The sequence below is a fragment of the Peromyscus californicus genome, unplaced genomic scaffold, assembly GCF_007827085.1.
Source record: "Peromyscus californicus insignis strain IS unplaced genomic scaffold, ASM782708v3 Scaffold_15__1_contigs__length_86483966, whole genome shotgun sequence".
Lineage (NCBI taxonomy): Eukaryota > Metazoa > Chordata > Mammalia > Rodentia > Cricetidae > Peromyscus > Peromyscus californicus.
The window spans coordinates 71,817,368-71,839,089 of record NW_026294447.1 but is presented as its reverse complement, the minus strand read 5'-3'; the positions used below and the strand labels follow the sequence as shown (position 1 = coordinate 71,839,089).

The 21,722-nt window shown below is 47.1% G+C and overlaps 1 protein-coding gene across 5 annotated transcripts in view; it reads right to left on the bottom strand.

Moving 5' to 3' along the window:
• Window positions 1–336: 336 nt before the first annotated feature.
• The window catches only part of Zfyve1 (zinc finger FYVE-type containing 1), a 55,778-nt gene continuing 34,392 nt past the window's right edge, over window positions 337–21,722 (bottom strand). For 3 of the 5 annotated variants that reach the window (XM_052739367.1, XM_052739366.1, XM_052739368.1), the window contains exons 5-12: window positions 13,174–13,280; window positions 10,205–10,313; window positions 9,639–9,736; window positions 9,426–9,543; window positions 6,241–6,411; window positions 5,747–5,927; window positions 5,063–5,176; window positions 337–1,913 (exon numbers count right to left, since the gene is read on the bottom strand). In XM_052739367.1, coding sequence (XP_052595327.1) covers window positions 1,681–1,913; window positions 5,063–5,176; window positions 5,747–5,927; window positions 6,241–6,411; window positions 9,426–9,543; window positions 9,639–9,736; window positions 10,205–10,313; window positions 13,174–13,280 — 1,131 coding nt within the window. In that variant the 3' untranslated portion in view covers window positions 337–1,680. Of the gene's footprint in view, window positions 1,914–5,062; window positions 5,177–5,746; window positions 5,928–6,240; window positions 6,412–9,425; window positions 9,544–9,638; window positions 9,737–10,204; window positions 10,314–13,173; window positions 13,281–17,529; window positions 18,817–21,722 lie in introns of those variants that run through there. The other 2 variants (XM_052739370.1, XM_052739369.1) reach the window with 2 other exon arrangements.

Below are 21,722 nucleotides of genomic sequence, written 5' to 3'. Positions count from 1 at the left end.
CACTTTTGAAGTCCCAGCTACTTGGGAAGCTGAGGCAGAAGGATCTCTTGAGCTCTTGAGTTCAAGACCAGCCTGACATATCAGCAGACTTTCCATCGTGTGTGTGTGTGTGTGTGTGTGTGTGTGTGTGTGTGTGTGTGTGTGTGTGTGTGTGTGTGTGACTATAAATGGTCTTATGGTACCCATGTTCTAAAAAGGCTCCTGTCCAAATAATAAGACGACAAAGTACTGTACGTAAAGCACTTCCTTTCTTAGGCATGTCTTCTGCGCTGCTAGCCACCGTCTATCAACTAGAAAAGAGATGCGAGAGCAAAAAAGAGCCGACACAGAGCCATGTTCAGCAGGAAGATTCCTTTATGGTGGTGAGTGGATGACACAGCTCTAGAGGAGGGCCTCGGGAGGCAGAGAGGAACAGGTCACGCAGATACACAGCCCAAAAATGACTGCCCACAGACCTCCCCAAGGCTCCACCCACTCATCAGTTCAATCCATAACGGTGTTGCTTTACTTCTTCTTTTTTGGCCACTGAAGATAAACTCCACCCCGACGGGAGTTCGGCAAAACAGTCTTTCCAGTCATGATCGGTATGTCCAAGCTCTTGTCGAGAAACATTGGTTCATTTGGTTTCTCTTGCAAGAACTAAAGAGAATTTTTTCCTTATGATCTGTTGAAATATTTATATATATATATTTATATATATATTTAAAAAACACACAACCAACTGTCCATTCTGTGCTGTTTCCCTGGAAGGTTTCTCATGACCCCCTTCCTCCCTCTAATAGACAGAGGGGTTGTATGTCTGGAAACAAAGAATAAGACACTTGGAGTAATAAAAATTCTAGTGTGACACTCAGAAGCAGGTTGGGACTCCAGGGGCTAAGGGGGAGGTGTTGGGCTGACTCAGGTGCAGGGTGTGGCCTTCTAAGATGGCCTCTTGGAGACAGAAGCATCAAGGAGCAGACATCCTGCTAGAGAGACCTACTTCCTCCTGGACACCCCAACTGCAGTGGCCACAAGCACCTGCATTTTGACTTTTTATGTCTCAAGGCCCTACTCCTCTGACCCTCGACACACCAAGCTGGATGATCTCTGCCTAGAACAGGCTGGAACCAAGGACCAGAGCTCACGCTGGGAAAGCCTAGTGGAACCCCTCTAGGCTGCTTCAGGCAAGAGGAGGTTCAAACCCAGGCACCCATCCTCACAGCCTGGGAGCAGGAGAGGGAAGGCAGGAAACACTCGGCCCAGCTCGGGGAGAAGCCGCAAAGGTGACTCGACCTGGCTGGCTTCAGGAGGAAGACTGACTCCCAAGGCCACCTGACCCCTGTGCTGGGGACACACCGGGCTAAGTCTTCAAAGCAGAAGCGGCCTTGGTCACTCCAAATCCCCTCTATATGGATATATGGAGATATAGGTAGATAGATTTATTATTTTTAACTGAAATAAATGCAATGGACTCGGGTCCATTCTCCTTTACTGAGAGCTGCTCGGTCCTCTGCCCTGAGGTGATTCATGCCTTCCGGTCTACAGCCAGGCTCACCTGCACTGACAGAAAGTGGCCCAGGGATGTGAAAGGAGAGCACACACACCCAACAGGTGCCAGAAGGGCCTACCTCAGTGAGACTTCTGTTTCTAACCCTGAGAACCTAAGGAATTGTGAAGGAGTCGGAGAGGGAGCTGGGGTTAAAGGTCACCGGGCTTTTTATTGCAGTTGAAGCAGACTCGGACTGGATGGTCCCAGCCCCGAGAGGGGACAGCCCTCCGGTCGTGGGAGCACTCATCACAGAAGCCCTGTCCGCAGGCTCGGCAGTGGTGCTTGGAGAGCTTGACGCTGAACTCCTTCCGGCAGCTGTGACAGTGCAGGATCTCATGGTCGGGCACCCAGTAGGCCGGCCTGGCCGCATCTTTCACCAGGCCTGTATCAGAGAAGGAACGTGACAGTTAGGACACCAGAACCCTCTGCCACGTTTTGGCTTGTCACCGCAAATGCACACAGAACCGTTACTGTGCTGTGTTTTTCAGCTTATTTTTATTCACGTATTTTTTTAAAGATGTATTTATTATGTATACAGTGTTGTCAGCACACCAAAAGAGGGCGCCAGATCTCATTACACATGGTGTTGAGTCACCATGGGGTTGCTGGGAATTGAACTCAGGACCTCTGGAAGAGCAGCCAGTGCTCTTACTTTGAGCCATCTGTCCAGCCCATATTCACGAATTTTATGAGACATAGAGCACAGGGTGGTCTCAGACTCACTGTTGCTGAGGATGGCCCTGTACTTCTGACCTTCCTGCCTCTCCTTCTCCAGTGCTAGGATTATGGGTACAGGCTGATGCACCCAGTTTATGTACTGAATTAGACCTAGGACTTCAGGAATGCTACCCAAGTGAGCCACATCCCAGCCCTGCTTTGAGTGGAAATCAGAGGTTACTTGGGAAGTCTCTTCTCTTCTTCCGCCTTTATTTACGTGGGTTCCAGGGACAGAACTCAGGGCGCCAAGCTTGCACCGCAGGTGCCTCTAACAATCTCACCACCAAGCCTGAATTCAACCCCCAGGACTCGCATGGTGGGAGGAGAAAGCCAACTCCTACAAGCTGTCCTCTGACCTCCTTATATGTGCCATGGCACATGCATACAAGTGTGTGCACCTGCCACACAAACACAATAGATACATTATTTAAAAAAAAAAAAAAAAAGGGCTGGAGAGATGGCTCAGAGGTTAAGAGCACCGACTGTTCTTCCAGAGGTCCTAAGTTCAATTCCCAGCACCCACATGGTGGCTCACAACCATCTGTAATGAGATCTGGCGCCCTCTTCTGTATACATAATAAACAAACAAACAAACAAACAAACAAATAAACAAATGAATAAATAAATAAATAGAAATAAAAATTTAAAAAAAAAAAAAAAGCCAGGTGCTGGTGGCGCACGCCTTTAATCCCAGCATGTGGGAAGCAAAGGGAGGTGGATCTCTGTGAGTTCGAGGCCAGCCTGGGCTACAGAGTGAGTTCCAGGAAAGGCGCCAAAGCTACACAGAGAAACCCTGTCTCAAAAAACCAAAGGAAAACAAAACAAAAGCCAGGTTTCCACCCTTGACCACAGGACCTGTGGTTGAGGCTGAGGCATGGATGTTTCTCTATCACACTCTCCAAGTGACTCTAGGTGAAACTGCACTCAGACCACCAGAAGGGACCACAGAGAAGTTCTGACTCTGTATTTAGACATCCAGTGGAATCCTAGCACCACTGAGCACGGTAGCTGTGGGATTAAGTGAGGTGACTTCACTTCTTAGGGCCTCATTCATCTTTAACAAACCCTTCTAAAGCTATCATCAACAACCAGAAATAAAATACCTGTGCTATAGAGTTGGCTCTGTGGTTAAGAACACTTGTAAGCTGGGTCTGGTGGTGCAAACCTTTAATCCCAGCACTTGGGAGGCAGAGGCAGGCCTGAGTTCAAAGCCAGCCTGGTCTACAGAATGAGTTACAGGACAGCCAGCCAGGGCTATACAGAGAAACCATTTCTCAAAACAAACAAACAAACAAAAAGGTAAAAAGATAGAAGACACTTGCCACCAAGCCTGGGGACCTGGAACCTGCACAGCAGAAGGGGATAACTGATTACTCCATACTCAGACCATGCCACATGGGCACAGACTCACAAAGTCAATGAATAAATTAATGGAGCAGGTTCTCTGGCACGCTTTCCTGCTCTGAAACTCCTGTTCCCCTGCCTTGAATCTAGGCAGGCCGTACAACTGCAACGAATTACAGAGGCACACTTCCGATCTCGTCAAACTTGAAAGCATTAGCTGCTCCTGCCTCCTCTTTTTCTTTCCTTTTTTTTTTTTTTTTTTGGAGACAGGGTCCTACTATGTATCTCTGGTTGGCCTAGAACATGTTATGTAGACCAGACTGGCCTCAAAGTCAGAGACCCACCTGTGCCTGCCTCTGTCTCCTGAGTGCTGCGATTAAAAGCCTGTACCACCTGGCTTCATACATTAACTTTTTTTTAAATTAAGAATTACTTATTCATTTACATGTGTGTGAGCCATATGTGGATGTGGGTGCACATGGACGGCTCTGTGTGTCTGTCTGTGTGTGTGTACATGTTACACAGACAAATGGAAGCCCCAAGAGAGCAGAAGAGCCCCGGGAACTGGAGTGACAGTTGGGACATGAGCTTTGTCCTCTGTGGTGGCAGCAAGTGCTCTCCACCACTGAGCCACTTCTCTAGCCCCAAACATTAGCTCTTGAATCCTGAGACACCACAGAGATTCATCTACTACCAGGGACTCCACGGGGAAAGGCCCAGAGAGTCCACAGAGGAAGTGGGATGCTCCACTGAGCCTAGTTTCTAATTGTCCTCCTAAGGTCAGTGTGGACCTTCCAAATCAGTTCAAATGCTACCCTGCAATATTCAGACAGTGACTCCAGACAATGACACTAAGGAAATAAATTTCTCTGACCGCTGGATGCACCCCACTTTAAGAATATAGATTGGAGCCGGGCGGTGGTGGCGCACGCCTTTAATCCCAGCACTCGGGAGGCAGAGCCAGGCGGATCTCTGTGAGTTCGAGGCCAGCCTGGTCTACAGAGCGAGATCCAGGAAAGGCGCAAAGCTACACGGAGAAACCCTGTCTCGAAAAACCAAAAAAAAAAAAAGAATATAGATTGGACCTGCCTTTTTTTTTTTTTTTCCCTCGAGACAGGGTTTCTCTGTGTTGTTTTGGTGCCTGTCCTGGATCTCACTCTGTAGACCAGGCTGGCCTTGAACTCAGAGATCCGCCTGGCTTTGCCTCCTGAGTGCTGGGATTAAAGGCGTGCGCCACCACCGCCCGGCTTATGGACCTGCTTTTATGTACAGCAACAGGTAGCGACAGATGGCCTCCAGGAACATTGCCACTGAAGGATTCGGCACAAAAGCACATGGAAATAAAGCTTCCCTTCATTCCTTGCTGCCAAACTCCATCCAGTAAGCAAGCATGTCAGAATGACTGTCCAGGGCGCCCTGAAACCCCTCATCCTACACACACCGCACCAAGACAGGCGTCACCAGGCTCACCTAATGGTATGTCAATAGCGGTCACCACGGCTCCCAAGGTATTCTGCACAGCCTCGCCCACCTTCCGGGCAATCAGCGTTCCGCCTTCCTCATCTGCCTGCGCCTCAGCCACATCTGTGGAAGATAACAAGGGACAGCTGTCGCCTCTCAATTGTCATTTCTCAAATGGGAGCTCAGGGGCCACACTGGAAGAAGGAACACTTCTGGATTTCTCATAGTAACTAAAAGGAAGTGACCTGTGGGGCCAGTCAGCTCAGACCATGAAATTGGCTGGGGCATCTCTTGTCCTTTACCTCCAATTCTCTAGGACTGATTTATAACTTTTTTTAAAAGTCAACCACATTGATTCTGGGAGAAAGACCTAGAACTTTCTACAGAACGAGGACTCAATCTAAGCTTGTATCTGGCTTGCTATATGCTCATGTTTTTCTCTCTGAAGCACCACCGAGCCCAGAGCTCAGGCCAGGCCAGGTTCAATCCTGCCTCCCAAACTTCCACCCAAGGACCAGCATCATAGGCCAAGGCTAAGAAGGAGCTCAGGGGATGCCTAGCCTCGGTCAGGGGAGCAACTGCCCTCAGAAGTGATATGGATGGAGCAGCCCCCGGTGCCCAATATCCAGTAAGTGCAAGGGAGGGTGGCTCCCCCCCCCCCCCCCCCCCGGCAGCTTCTGAGCCCCGCGTTACCTAACTGGACGTTCCTTGCGTCGTAGCAGCTGTCACACACCCGGACGGGTGCAGGTCCCCAGCCTCGCTCAGGCACTGGCCGCGTCTTGGATGAGCAGCTGTCACAGAAACCCTCACCACAGGCCCGGCAGTGATGCTTGGTGTCGTTGTCTTTGAAGGATGTTGCACACTGGTTGCAGCTCTATTCCAAGTCCAAAACAAAACAGAGAGGCGGGAGTCCTACAGACTCTGCAGCTGTGGGTTTTGACATCTGGGTAATATTAATTGACTCTCACAGGTACAGAAATACAACCCATGACAAAGAAAAGACAGGACACAAAAGGAAGTCCAGAAGCAAAGAGGCAGCCTAAAGCTGAACCCTTCCCAAGACTCCCAGAGCTAACTCTAGGAGGGGAAAATGTTTGTGCCACCCTCTTGGAACCAGCTTAGCACCAGGCAAAGTGGCATCAACAGGATGGTCTATGTCAGGACTTAAGAGGACTCCCACATCATACCAGGATCTGGGAGTTGGGCCTCCAGTAGGCAGGGGCGATCTGGTCCGTTAGCCAAGAAGTCACTGCCTTAGTGGGTCCAAGGCTAAGCTCGGACACCGACTGAGCCATAAAGTTCATCCCATCCAACAGACGCTGGGCAGCATTGTTGTTGTCCTTCAGAAATGCATCGGTCTGCAATGAAAACACAGGGGCTCATTAGTCTCTGAGTGCAGGGAGAAAAGGAGAGGGACATCTGGGACCAACTCAGAACAGTAAACCACCAGGCAGGGCAGAAGAGCAACAGACTGGCAATTTCACTAGCTGCTTGGCAATATCATATGAACCAGTCAGCACTGATGTATTCTCATCAGGGCTATCACGACGTCTGATGTACAAGTGCTCAACTCAGGACTAACTCTGCCCTACAGTACAGAAGGTGACGCATTCCACAGGAAGCCCCACCAAGCCTAGATAGGGATCCTTCTTCTCAGTTCCCCTAACACATGTAAATCTCTAAGAATCCTATTTCTCTAAGTATGGTAGCTATTACATCTAAAACCTGCTGGACTGTGGACTCTCAGAATAGTGACCTACCTTTTTCCATGTATCTAGCTCAATTCTGGACATGCACTACTTTAACAACATATATTCAAATAATGAATTAACAGACAGACACACAGAATGCAAGGTATTCTAGCTCCAAGGACTAAGAGGACTACAGCTGAGGTGCTCTTTTCATGAGACAGAAACTAAAGTTACCACTTTATTGCTTTCCAAACCCATGTTAAACCCTTGAGACGGGACAGGCTACACCATTAAGGGCACCAAGTGAAGGAGGTGGGCTCCAAAAAAGACATCACATAACAGTAACAAATTTCAGAAGGCCCCAAAATTCTGTGAGAAGGAGAAAAGCAAGAAATCCTCAACTCTATGTGCCTGCGTGATCCAAGAAAAATGCCAAGGTGGATCTTCAGAAAGGACTGGATTATAGTTTGGATCTAGACTGCCTATTAGAGGCCCATGTGTTTGTTCTCCAACTTGGCTCTATGAAACACTGCTAGAAATGAAAAAGATAAGACCCATTGAGTTCTAGATCATTAGGGACATGCTCTTGAAGGGGACTATGGAATGCTGTACTCTTCTCTTTTGATTCCTAGCCTGAAGCAAATGGGTTCCCTCCATCACATATGTTGTAGAACAATCTTTTTGTACACTGTGAAGAGGTGTTGCTCTCACTGGTTTAATAAAGAGCTAAATGGCCAATAGCTAGGCAGGAAGAGGTGAGGCAGGACTTGTGAACAGGGAGAGAGCTCGCTGGGATGAAGGAGGGTGGAGTAGACAGGAGAGGTGGGAAGAAAAACAAGATAAATATGTCATATTGAATACCAACTACATGGTACAACTTAGAAAGAAATATGGGTTAATTTAAGATGTAAGAGCTAGTTAATAACAAGCCTACGCTATCAGCCAAGCATTTAAAGCATTTTTAATTAATAATAAGTCCCTGTGTGGTTATTTGGGAGCTAGCAGGCAGGACAGAAAATTCCACTAGCCTCAAGGCGAATGAGTTCCCTCTATCACATACTCCCACCATGACGTACTATTTTACTATAGTCCCAAACAACCCAGCCAATTAGTCATGAATAGAAAACTATGAACAACAACAAAACAACAACAACAAAACTTTCTTCTTTATAAGTTGGTCATCTCAGGTATTTGTTACAGGAACAGAAAGCTAACCAACATGACTACTGGGCTAAATAGTCTGTGTGAGTTTAAATAACACAGCCACAGCAATTATCCAGCAAAGAGAACAATGCAGTAAAATAATGCCCTCCAAGAAAATTAGTCATGTTCGACTTGTTACGATTCATGAGTAATTATAAATATGAATAGTGACTTGATTTTATTCTGAGACAAGGCCTTTCTAATGTCACCCTAAGCTGGACTGAAACTCCTGGGTTCAAACCATCCTCCTGTCTCAGCCTCCCAAGGAGCTTGGAACAGAGGTACTCTACCATGAGCAACTGTGAGCAGTGATAGACACGTCTCCTACATAGATCTGATTTTCCACACCCCAAATTCAACAGTCCAAGTGGAAAAAGAGGCCTACAGTAAGTAACCCTACTTTTAAGTGGAGGAATGGGACACACTGGCCACCACAGCTAGTGGGAGGTGAAGCCAGGAGGCTTGCAAGCTGGAGGCCAGCCTGGATAATACAGTGAGACTCTCTCCTGCTGCCAAACCTGACAACCTGAGCCCAATCCCTGGGACCCACATGATAGGAAGTGAGTACCAACTTCCACAAGTTGTCCTCTGACCCCCATATGCATGCTGTAGCATGAGCACACATGCATGTGCGTGCACACGCGCGCGCGCACGCACGCACGCACACAATTTCCCAGAACAGAGAAATAGCTTCCCCATATGCAGAGATTCACTAAAGCATTTTCATTAATAAAAAACCATAAAATAAATAAATGTCAAAAATAAGGAAATGGAGTCTGGAGAGATGGCTCAGAGGTTAAGAACACTGGCTGCTCTTCCAAAGGACCTGGGTTCAAATCCCAGCACTCACATGGCAGCTCACAACTGTCTGTAACTCCAATTCCAGGGGATCTGGCATCCTCACATAAACATACATGCAGATAAAACCCCAATGTACATAATAAATAAATAAAATCTTTAAAAAAAATAAGGAAATGGTAAATCAAACTATAGTACTGAGTCAAAGTACCATGAGAAAAAGGCAGGGAAAATGGCATGTAAATATAATTGATCAAGGAATTCTGGGGCATGCCTCTAGTCTCAGCTACTTAGAAGGCTCAAGGCCAGCCTGAACATCATGAGGCACCATCTCTACATAAATAAATGAAGAGTAAGGACATCTATGAAAATATGTACATGTGCATAAGGAAAATGAGTAAGAACATATCAAATGAAGTTTTATTTGCTAGTAGAGAATAACAGACTAATTTTCATCTACTTCACCCAAGGTTGTGTTCCTTATCATTTATGCAACAAGAAAATAGGAAACAGAGTGCTGGAACAGGATGGGCCCTGCAGCAGATTGGCCTTTCTAGACCACGAGTGTGCTGAAATTCATGGGTGACTTTTCGACTGGAAGCAAGCTCCACCTCTCTAGACACAAACACATGGTAACCGACAGGACAAGAGACCGGAGAAAACCAATGAACAGTTCTTACTCCAGGCCACACGTGTACAATCTCCGTCCGCACCACCGTATCCACAGGATCTTGGTTCCCAAACCAGTACTGCCGGCTCCGATAGACCACACCACAGTTAGGACATTCGATCACATACCTACAAGGAGTCAAGTCAGCAAGTCAACAGGGTCACTCTGCAGGTGCTATGAAAACAAACACCCAAACCCCGCCAGCTGCATTATTCCAACTCACCCAGACCAGGCATATTTTGCAAGCCCCATCCAGGGAGAGTCAGTGGAGGCAGATGTTTTGGGCACCACGCTGACTTCCTTGCCTCTCTCATAGCAGGCCTGAAATAGGGAGTACTCTGACAGTTTTTTCTAGGTACACTGGACCCATGGCCTCCTCACACCCCTACCTCACAAATCTCCCCAGCTGAGGAGTACAATGCCTTGAGTTTAGCACCTCAGAAGGTTAATTCTCTAAAGAAGTCAGTGAATGCCTTTCTATGAGAAGGAACTGTGAACTAGTCTGGGACCCAAAACTCTGCTCTACATTATATGCCTGTCCTGTGACATATATGCCAATATGCCAATCCATCTAAATTGGTTTCCTGAGAAGCAGTTCTGCTCGGAAGTGAAAAGATGATCCTTAACCATGAGCTCAACAGAGGGAGAGATAAATAAGCTAAAAAACAACAGAGAAGAGGCCCCAGAATGAGGTGTAAGCACTGCTGAGTCACTACTTTCTCATTCTGACCATCCACAGGGTTTCTAGAACTTTCCCTGTTGGAGGAAGGAGCCGCTCAGCAGACTCACCTTACAAGTATAAACTCGGTTGTCATACTGGTGTGAGTACCTACAGCGGCTCTTGGCTTCATGAGGCACTCCTTCCTTGCCATGGTTCATGCTGTTCTTACATCCAACCCTAAAGGAAGCCAAACACATGGTGAGAGAGAGGGCAAGGAAGACAACGTCACCAACAAAGAAGTGTCTGGATCTGAAGAGGCACGGGGCCAAAACCAGACCTAGTCCCCACACACAGGAAGTGAGCTACCCACACACAAGCCCCTCTGCAATACTCATGGTCAATCAGAACAGACAGCAAGTAACTATCAGCCTGAATGGGGGAATGAGGAAGAGAAAAATCAACCTGGTTCCTCAGTAAAAATGGAAGAGACAGAAGACACCAGCTTGGCCAGAGGTGAAAGCTGAGCAGCAGGTCTCAAGAAATTAAAAACACAAAAATGATGAAAAGGACATGTGGTAGTTTAAATGAGAATGGTACTAATATGGTCGTGTGTTTGAATGCCTAGTCCCCAGGTGGTGTAACTGCTTGGGAAGGATTAGGAGGTGTGGCCTTGTTGGAGCAGGTTATGTCACTAGGATGGCCTTTGAGGTTTCAAAAGCCCACACCATTCTCAGTTAGTGTGCGCTCTCGCGCTCTCTCTCTCTCTCTCTCTCTCTCTCTCTCTCTCTCTCTCTCTCTCTCTCTCTCTCTCTCTCTCTCTCTCTGCCTCATTGGTGTGTCTCAAGATGTAAGTTCTCAGCTATTGCTCCAGCACCATGCCTGCCTGCCTGCTGCCATGCTTCTCACCATGATATCACGGGCTCCAAACCTTCTGGAACTCTGAGTCCCCAAATTAAATGCTTTCTTTTGTAAGTTGCCTTGGTCATGGTGTCTCTTCACAGCAACAGAAAAGCAACTAAGACAGGAAAGTTAAACCATAAGGCTGTCAAAATGTAAAAATGAAAAGCAAGCCCCCAAATCTGGCAACGTCTCCGGGGGAAGCTTAATGATGAGCCACAAACACTTTCAAGTGAACAACAGCCAGCTCTGCCACGCTGACAATGCAGAAAAAGAGATCAGCACTTTGGGGTTTCACTGTGGTAACACAAAATTCTAGAAATCCTGCAGATGTTCAGAATGAAAGGTGATCACCCAACAGTGCTTAAGCCTCTCCTGCTGGACTCAGGCAGAGTAAAACAGTCGAGTCCCATGGGCAACTAATACCTCTCCCTCCTCCCTTCGCCATGGAACTCTCCACTGTAAAATTCAAGAGCTTTCCAAGGTCTCCTCCTGTAAAGGGGCAGGAGTGGAGGATATAGAATAGATGGTGACCCTGATATGAGCAAAACAATTCAGAGGTGAAGAGAATTTGGAAGTATGTCTACAGGTCAAGAAGACTGGAACCTAGCCTTGACACTATGTTTAGACCCACAGGATCCATCAGGCAAGGAATAAGACTGTGGTTGAAGCCGGGCAGTGGTGGCGCACGCCTTTAATCCCAGCACTCGGGAGGCAGAGCCAGGCGGATCTCTGTGAGTTCAAGGCCAGCCTGGTCTCCAAAGCGAGTTCCAGGAAAGGCGCAAAGCTACACAGAGAAACCCTGTCTCGAAAAACCAAAAAAAAAAAAAAAAAAAAAAAAAAAAAAGACTGTGGTTGAATTGCATTTCACAGCTTAAAATGATACAGCAATCCTCGTCAAGGTAAGGCCTCCAGAAGCCGTGTCACTATCACCTGGGAAGTTCTCAAATCCACCAGTTGGCGGGTTGTTTGCAGATCTACTAAATCTGAAATGGGTCTAACCAATCAGTTTAGCACACTCAGTTCCTCTGATTCATGCTAACATGTCTGAGTCACTGCTCTAATCCACAGACCAGCAGCAGCATCACCCTGAGACTTGTTGAAGACACAGGCGTGTCTCAGGCCTACTGATCCAGAGCCTGTAATTTAAAAACTAAAGGGGCTGCAGGTTAAGGATGGAGAATTCTTCTAACCCAAGGCTCTCAGCTTTAAAGGCACACTTCAGAATACCTCCAGGACCCCTGTAAATACACCACTGCCAAGGGGACACCCCAGATCCCTCCAGGGAAGATCCCCGGATCCCGCAAGATCTCCTGGGGCCTTGGTCTCAATTCTGAGTATTCCTTAGAAAATCCTACTGGGTTCTAAAGATTTGTCCTTATAAAGAAAATCACCCCACCGGGCGGTGGTGGCGCACGCCTTTAATCCCAGCACTCGGGAGGCAGAGCCAGGCGGATCTCTGTGAGTTCGAGGCCAGCCTGGGCTACAGAGCGAGATCCAGGAAAGGCGCAAAGCTACACAGAGAAACCCTGTCTCGAAAAACCAAAAAAAAAAAAAAAAGAAAGAAAGAAAGAAAAGAAAAGAAAATCACCCCCCAGGACCAGCACCCGTCACAGAGCTCTGAACCAGCTGGGAGTGAGGATGGGGACACTGACATACTAGTACTTATGTACTAGCTAGGTGAATAGAATAGTATGAAAAAACCACCAGCACTGAAATACATGGTTGAAGAACCAGAGAAAAGCAGGCAAGCCGGTGTCCTGCCTCCACCACAAGCCGACCACTCAGATCTACAGCAGTCCTCAGGCAATTTCTCCTGACACGTATTCCTAAAGTCCTTACTGCCCCAAAGGGTGGTCTCCAGACCTGAAGCTTGTCAGAAATGAACATGAGGCCTTACCCCTGGGAATTTATTTTAACACACACACACTCACCCTCTCTTACTGCATGAGCAGAGGTCAGAGGACAACTTGTGGGAATCAGTTCTCTCTCTCCACCATGTGGGTCCTAGGGATCAAACCCAGGTCTTCAGGCTTAGCAGCAGGAACCTGTTTACTTCCTGAGCCATCTTGCCGGCCCAACCCATCAGATTCTATACTTTGACTAGCAATCAGGTGACTGGGCCACACACCCAAGTCAGAGGCAACACTCTCAGCCCCTGGTTCCGAGCTGAAGGATGGACATGGCTGCTCTCACTTACCCACAGCTGAGGCAGAGCGAGGAGCAGGTGAAGTACTCATCTGGAAAAAACGAACTGTACGCCATCTGGTCATCGGGGATTTCACCGCTGAAGCGATCACTCAGTGCCTGTCAAGGAGAAAAGGTGATCTGTGAAAGCCTGCAGCAGAAGCCTGGGCTCTGGCTCTTCCTCCTCGCCTGCCTTTGTACGGTGGCCCGTTCACTCCTAGCAGACTTCTTGCAAGTACCACAGTAGAGGAGGGAGCCCCACACATGAACTCCTTACTCTCCTCCCTGACCCAATCTGCACCAACTCTCACCACAGCAAACCTTGGAAAAAGCAGCCCATTGTCCAAGAGGTCAAAAGTAAATGGTTACTCTCATCCCTGAGTTGCCTTAGAAATCACAAGCATCTCTCACACACGCAGCATTTTATTTGAAGTCATCGCAGATACGGATGCTCACTTCCTTTGGGAAAGAACTCAGACTCAGGTAGGAGCCAAGAAGCGAGCTAGGAGTGTCCTAGGCTTCCTCCCCTTTCTAACCACTGGCTCCCCCATGAATGTTACTAGGCCACACAACTATCTGAACACAGGAAAAAATGAATCTGTAAGAAAAAAACCCAGTAAGAATGCCATAGTATTTCCCAGTCATTTCTCAGCTCTATTAACCTAAAAGTCAGCAATTGGCCAAACACTGAAATGACAGAATCAAGTGCTTGAGAAGCAGAGAACATTTTATGCAGAGTGCCTTCCATTTCAAATCGATTCCTTTGTATTTCAAGTATTCTTCAGCTTAATGACAAATACTAATGGGCTGCCCTCCAGCGCCTTCTGATGGAGTTCCTAACTTCAGCATTCCAAGTTGGAGGCGGCCAGGCACTACAGAGGGAAGAAGTGGAAAACAGTGGAAAACAAAAGCATGTGCTGTTAGCCCTTCAGTGAAAGACATAGAAAAGTGGAGGTGAGAGCTGGAGGGCAGGGTGAGCAGCTGTTTGTCGTTGTTGTTGTTGTTGTTGTTGTTGTTTGGTTTTGAGACAGGGTTTCTCTGTGTAACAGTCCTGGCTGTTCTAGAACTCACTCTGTAGACCAGGCTGGCCTCGAACTCACAGAGATCCGCCTGCCTCTGCCTCCTGAGTGCTGGGATTGAAGGTGCGCCACCACCAGCCGGCTTTTGGTCTCACCTCTTTCACTCTAGCCTTCCCAACCACACAAGGCCACATCTTCAGTCTTCTCGGGAGCACCAATTGCACCAGACACCTGAACTAGGTACTAAGCAGGCTAAAGTGGAACTCTGGATACTTCACATTTTTCTCCCAGGTTAGATCACAGACACTACAAATTTCCTCCAACCCCTAGCACGGGTCCTCAAGGCAATCAACAGGGTCTTCTGGGGATGAAGTGACCAGCATCAACCCCCACCCCCCTCCTTCTTGGTCCTGGTCTTGCCCCAGTCTTTATCTCATAGGCCCACTCAAGCTTTATTCCTTTAAATGGCCAAAGTTATGATAGCTCTTAAGGCTGTGTTTCTCAAACATTGTTGGCATAACTAACTTTGAGGATAACTATGGGAAAATGGACAAACATCATCTTATTAAGTTACCAAAAGATTTGGGAAATTATTTTTTATTTTATGTGTATGGGTGTTTTGTCTGAATCTATGCCTGTGCATCACTGTGTGCCTAGTGTCTGAGGACACTAGAAGAGGGTGCTGGGTCCCCGGGACTGGAGTTACAGATGGTTGTGAGCCACCATGTGGGTGCTGGGAAATTGAACCCAGGTCCTCTGGAAGAACATCTTAACTGCTGAGCCATCTCTCCAGACCCCTTGGGAAGTTATTTTTATATTTCAAAAACCAACAAGACCTAGGATAAAAGTGTGATGGCTCATTGTGACTGTCAACTGACTACATCTGGAATTAACTAAAACCTAGGCAGTTGAACACACCTGGGAGGGATTCTTCTTGGTTGGATCTTTTTTTTTTTTTTTTTTTTTTTTTTTGGTTTTTCGAGACAGGGTTTCTCTGTGTAGCTTTGCGCCTTTCCTGGTACTCGCTTTGGAGACCAGGCTGGCCTTGAACTCACAGAAATCCGCCTGCCTCTGCCTCCCGAGTGCTGGGATTAAAGGCGTGCGCCACCACCGCCCGGCTTGGTTGGATCTTTTGAGGTCAGAAGACCCACCCTAAGTCTGGGCCACACCCTCTGGTGGCAGCTCACACAAAAGGACCTGGGAGAAGGGAGCTTTTGCTTTTTGCCTGCTTGCTCTCACTCTATCCTGCCCCTGAGCCATTCCTTCACTGGAGTTAGAACCCACCTCTTCAGGATTCTAACATGGACTGAAAACAGCAGCTCTCTAGAGCTTCCCTGGGACTCCAGCACCAGACTGTGACAGCCGAGACATCCAGTCTTGTGGACTGAGCAACTACCAGATCCTTGACCTTTCCGTGCAAGACAGCCATTGTTGGACTACTCAAATCACAACCTGTAAGCCACTAGAATAAATTCAAGAGTGTGTGTGTGTGTGTGTGTGTGTGTGTGTGTGTGTGTGTGTGTGTGTGTATACACATATGTTCATCAGTTTTGTTCCTTTAGAGAACCCTCATTTGGAAAAAAAAAAAAAAAAAAAAGGAAACTTTGCATACTCACACCCAAGGCCTGCAGAGTCATCTCAGTGTGTGGCTGACGGCTCGGCACTGTATCTGTTTCCAGTTTTTAGGCTAGGTCATGCCTGCCCCACCTTCCTCACTAGACCTTACAAACACCACTAAGAACCATGTTAGCGGCTGTTGACATCTTTGTCGCTGGTTTTGATGGCTGCATTGTTTTCCTCCCTTCCTAAGTCATTCTCACCGCCTAAACCAGACAATGCACAGGACCTAAGAACCTTTCTCAGACTGTATGCTTAGAATCCCAACTCTTGAAAGGCATAGGCAGGACTGAAGAGATGGCTCAGCGGTTAAGAGCACTGGCTGCTCTTCCAAAGGTCCTGAATTCCAATTCCCAGCACCCACATGGTGACTCACAACCATCTGTAATGAGATCTGGTGCCCTCTTCTGGTGTGCAGGCATACATGCAGGCAGAACACTGTATACATAATAAACAAATCTGAAAAAAAAAAAAGAAAAGAAAAAAAAAAGGTGCAGGCGGAGAACAAGGAATTCAATTCAAGGTCATCCTTATCTATATAGTGAGTCTGAAGCCAGCCTGGGCTAATGAGACCCTGATTCAAACAAAACAATGTAAAATACCAGGCCTCTCTACTGGTCTTCATGGCTGCTGGCATCTGCAGGTGAACACTTACCTACAAGAAAATGTTTCTATATCTAATGAAACGTCACAGAAAATACAATAGAAGGACAGTGAAGGAACATGGAATATGCTACACAAAGCATATAGCAATATTTTAGCCTTGGAGGTTTTGCAACAGATAGCCCAAAAGCTAATTTATATTTGTTCTCAGACAGTCTCATGTAGCCCAGGCTGGCCTCAAACTCACTCTGTGGCCAAGGCTAACCTGAACTCCTTGATCCTCCCCCTACCACCTCCCAAGCCCCAGCACAAAGGATGCCACCATGCTCTGGCAATACTTGTTTCCTTGAAGACAAACAGCATCAAATCTAGCTGGCAGAAATAAATACGTGCATTTTATTCCGAGGAGGGACTTGTCACCCAGTAACACTGACAGAACACTTTCTATCATATCATTCCAAGTAGCTCAGTTCACTACTTTGAAAAGTTCTCTATAGAAATGCTCATGGTGGCACATGCCTTTAATCCCAGGACTCCTGAGGCACAGGCAGGCAAATCTGAGTTCCAGACCTGCCAGGGCTACATAGTGAGACCGTTTCAAAACAAAACACAACAAAATGATCATTTTAAAGTATCTCTCAGCTTTTCATGAGACAAACTGGCTTTTTCCCCATGGTACTCATGCCCTTAAATGCAGCATCCTCTGACCCAGACAAACTGCTGGCTTACATTGTCAAAGGCAACAGTGACTTCTTATGACATCAGAGAGAGAACTCTCACACAGACCAGGCTAACCCTTCAGAGGCTGGGTAAGAGAACAACTGTGCCACTTCCTTCCCACGTCACAAGCTGATATTAATATATGAGGCCCCCACATGCTTCAGGAGGACTTAGAAACACCGAGCGAATGGGAATAGAATAGTAACTTAAAAAAAAAAAATCAAAGGTAGCATACTTTAGACATGAGGCCAGAGAAAACCCAGCCTCCTTCCACTGTAATGTTTTTCTAGTATAGACATAACCTCCCACCTGACGCACTGGCTTAGCCAGGTCCAAATTCCCAAACCCAGGCCTGGGGATGTACAGGCATGAGGTCCTAGGTCCCCAGCACTAAAAAAAAATTTCCAAACCTCACATCATTCCATGGTTCTTGGTCTCTGCTCCTCCTCAGGTCTCAAGCTACAAGGGAAAGGCAGGGAAGGGCTTCTCTTGAGAGTGCCTGTGAAAGTATTTGAGGCAAAATTGGAGACCTGGTTGCCTGGCGACCAGATGATCTTGAACTTTAGTTGCCTTGGCAACAGCAGGGCCCTTTCTATTGTACCTTTAAGGTTAGCCCCAGTTATCAGGAGCTGGCAGTGGAAGGTCTGGTTCCAAATGGACATTCTTCGATGCTGCCACCCTCCAGCAATAACTTCATGAATATTTAACAGATGCTTGCTAATGTGATGGAATTGGAAAGTCAGAGTTCCTACATTCAAGGATCGGAGGCTAAAGAAGGTATCGCATGACACCTACTCGGCTTCAGACTGAAAGTGCATCTCGAAATTATTGAGACCGTAAGTACAGATATCCACAGTTAATTCAATTTTCAATTCCCCTTTCATTCACTACTGATTCCCCTACTGGACTGGGACTTGGGCATCCATGAGGCACCTACAGGTATCTAAGCTGGTGCTACAGTGGACCTTACATAAAGGGGCAGTTATCACAACCAGAGAGTGGTACTGGGCCTGGAGATGACAGGGAAAGTTATCCTGTGAAGAGGTAACCATTTCCAGGCACAAACGGGCAGGCCACTAGTGGCAGCAGATATCACTGATACTTGTGCAAGTCGCGGCCAGCGCATAATCCCACTACTTCCTCCTCCTCACAAATTGCATTTCCAAAGTCATCTTTCCCATTCGGTAATGAGCACGGGCTGAGTGTGAACAGTGAGAGCACCTGCCTAATGTGTGCTAGGCCCTGGCTTCAATGCCTAGGGCCACCCAAACCAAAAAGAACATGGAAGTAAGGCCAGGCGTTGTAGCACATACTTTAGTCCCAGCAAAGGCAGGAAGGTCTCTGGATTATTAGAGGCTAGCCTAGTCTACAGGGCAAGTTCCAGACCAGCCAGGGCTACATAGTGTGACCATGTCTGTCTTAGTCACTGTTTTATTGCTGTGAAGAGACACCATGACCAGGCAACTCTTTGAAAGGAAAACATTTAACAGGGCCTGGCTTACACTTCAGAGGTTTAGTCCATTATCGTCGTGGCAGGAAGCATGGCGGCACGCAGGCAGACATGGTGCTGTAGAGGAGCTGAGAGTTCTACATCTGGATCAGCAGGCGGCAGGAAGAGAGAGCCACTGGGTCTGGCTTGAGCATTTGAAACCCCAAAGCCAGCCCCAATGCACACTTCCTCCAGCAAGGCCAGACCTCCTAATTCCTGTCAAGTATGGCCACTCCCTAATGACCCAGTATCCAAATCTATGAGCCTATATGGGCCATTCTTATTCAAACCACCACACTGTCTCAACAAAAGAAAAGAGAAAGAACAGCTACCTACATAGCAGTACCTGGACTCCCTTCAAATTCAGTGTTGCTCCATCCATGGGGGTGCGGGGAGACGGGGCTCACAAATAAGACTCAGCTGGTTTTGTTTTTGTGAGGCAGGCCTTGCATTTAGTTCCATGTTAGCCTTACATCAGCACCGTTCTCACTTCTGTCTGCTAAGTGCTCATATTACAGGCATGAACTGCACTGAACATTAATTACTGTTAAAGGTATTATTTACTAATATCAAAAGGTCACCAAGATGCATAATTAATAGGAGGGAACTCAGACACAGACTAGTATTGTGATATTATGAAAAATAGTATCTTGGTTCCTGGCTTACAGATCCCTCCCTAAAGCAAGCTCCAGAAACTTAGAATTCACAAGTAACTAACTAAACTGAGTAGGGGAGGGGAGATGTGAGAGGGGGAGGAAGAGGGGGAGGGAAGTAGAAGGGGGAATGTATTGAGAAGAGGTATGGGAGGAAGACAAGACAGAGTAATGAGGGTGAATATGGTCAAAATACATTTATGTGTGTATGAAATTGTCAAAGAATTCCTGAAAATGCTTTAAAACATAATTTCTCACATTGTGTATGATGGTACATGCTAGGAAGCCTAGTGCTAGGAGAGACAGAGGCGGGGGGGTCACAAGTTCAAGACCAGCCTGGGTTACATAAGACTGTCTCCAGAAAACAGAAAGTAATAGAAACTAGAACTTCTCTTCCAACTCATAGAAACTCTAACCTAACCTCCCCAAAACTTACCTGACTCAGCATCAACCATAAAGAAATTCTCTGACCTACTTCTGTCTGATAATAGTTGTATTTCCCTCCTCACACCAGAGAAATCCTCCCCCATACCCTGGAGAAAGCAAGGACGTAGAGACCACAAAGAATCTACACAAACCTTGCTAGGTTGCCTCACACAGTCTAATTGACATTAATCAGTTCAAGCCCACTCTAACCAATCACACACACTTCAGCAAGGCTGACCAGGCATATCCACAGTATAATGAGGTCTTCATAAAAAGCCAAAAGCAAGCTAGATATGGTGGCAAATGTCTTTAATCCCATCACTCGGAGGAGGCAGCAGCAGATGGATCTCTCTGAGTTCGAGGCCAGCCTGGTCTACATAGCAAGTTCCAGGACAGCCAGAGTTACATAATAGAGAGACCTTGTCTCAGTAATAGTGATGATGATGATGATGATGATGATGATAATGATGATGATGATAAAATACAATTTTAAAAAGGAACACAGTACACCGTTTTCTTCACAGGTGCCTCACAAATCCACCTTGGGTAGGACATCCAGAACTCCTAAGGGAAGGCAGTCCCTGAACACTCACCACTGCTCCCAGCACTCAGTGTCTCCAGGATGATCTCAGCAAAACATTAGGTTGGGCTCCTTTGGGGAAGAGCTAAAAGTGCTTTATTAGCCTGCTCCAGCCTAGTCACCTCAAAATTCCTGGCAACCAGTTACAGTCCTTTGCATATCATGGCATGAATTCAGCCTCTTTTGAGACTGTTTGCAATACTTAAAGTCACAATAAGGACATGTTGAGCTGGATAAATAAGCACACTCTAGCCACAAGTTTAACAACAAATACTCCATGAATTATTCAAAGAGAAATTTTTGTGCCTTTAAAAAAAAAAAGGTTTTAGTGATAAGGTCTCTCATTCTGTAGCCTAGGCTGGCCTGGAACCCAAATTGGCCTTGAATTTGAGGAGACCCTCCTGCCTCCGCCTCCAGTGTACTATGACTACATGCATGCACTACCACGCCAAGATTTTTTGTTTATTTGGTTTGGTTTTTTGAGACAGGGTTTCTCTATGTCCTGGAACTCGCTCTATAGACCAGGCTGGCCTCTCACAGAGATTCTGCCTGCCTCTGCCTCCCGGGTGCTAGGATTAAAGGTGTGTGCCGCCACCACCCAGCAAGATGTTTTTCAAAGAAGCAAGGAAATTATTTTCAGGAAACCTAGAGACCAGGTCACAGTACTGCAGAACAGCAAGAATGGAGATACTAAGTTTTTAAATTATATTTATTTATAGATGTGTGTTTACGGGGAGGTGATGCACATGCCACAGCCCTCGTTTGGAGGTCAAGGGACAGATTGCAAGTCTTGGTTCTGTCCGTCCACCATGTGAATCCTGGAGACCAAACAGGTCCTCGGGCTTGGCAGCCAGCACCCTTACTGGCTAAGCCATCTTGCCAGTCCACAGGTGACTCTTCATTCTACATATGAATCTGCAGAAGAGCCTTAAGAACAGCTTAGGGGCCTGGCGGTGGTGACGCATGCCTTTAATCCCAGCACTCGGGAGGCAGAGGCAGGTGGATCTTTGTGAGTTCGAGGCCAGCCTGGTCTACAGAGCGAGATCCAGGAAAAGGCGCAAAGCTACACAGGGAAACCCTGTCTCAAAAAACCAAAAAAAAAAAAAGAACAGCTTAGGGAACACAACCCACAGTTTATACAAAGTAGCCAGCTGTGGTGGTGTGCACCTGTAATCCCAGCACTAGGGGAAGGAGCTAAGGCAAGAGGATGGAGAGACAAAGGCTAGCCGGGCTACAGAGGAAGACTAACGAGGAATTCAAGACTCTAACGAGGAATTCACGTGTTGTCTACACTGTGCCGCACGGCACCAAGCAAAGCCAGAAGGTGCTAGCCAGGACCCACCCAGCTTTATGGCAACTCCTATCTTTTCTTCCCAACCTTCCTGGGTCCACAAGTCCAACTGCTGAGTCACGGGGAGCCTCAGCCCAGTTCCAATCTCTTGGCCAACATTCCCC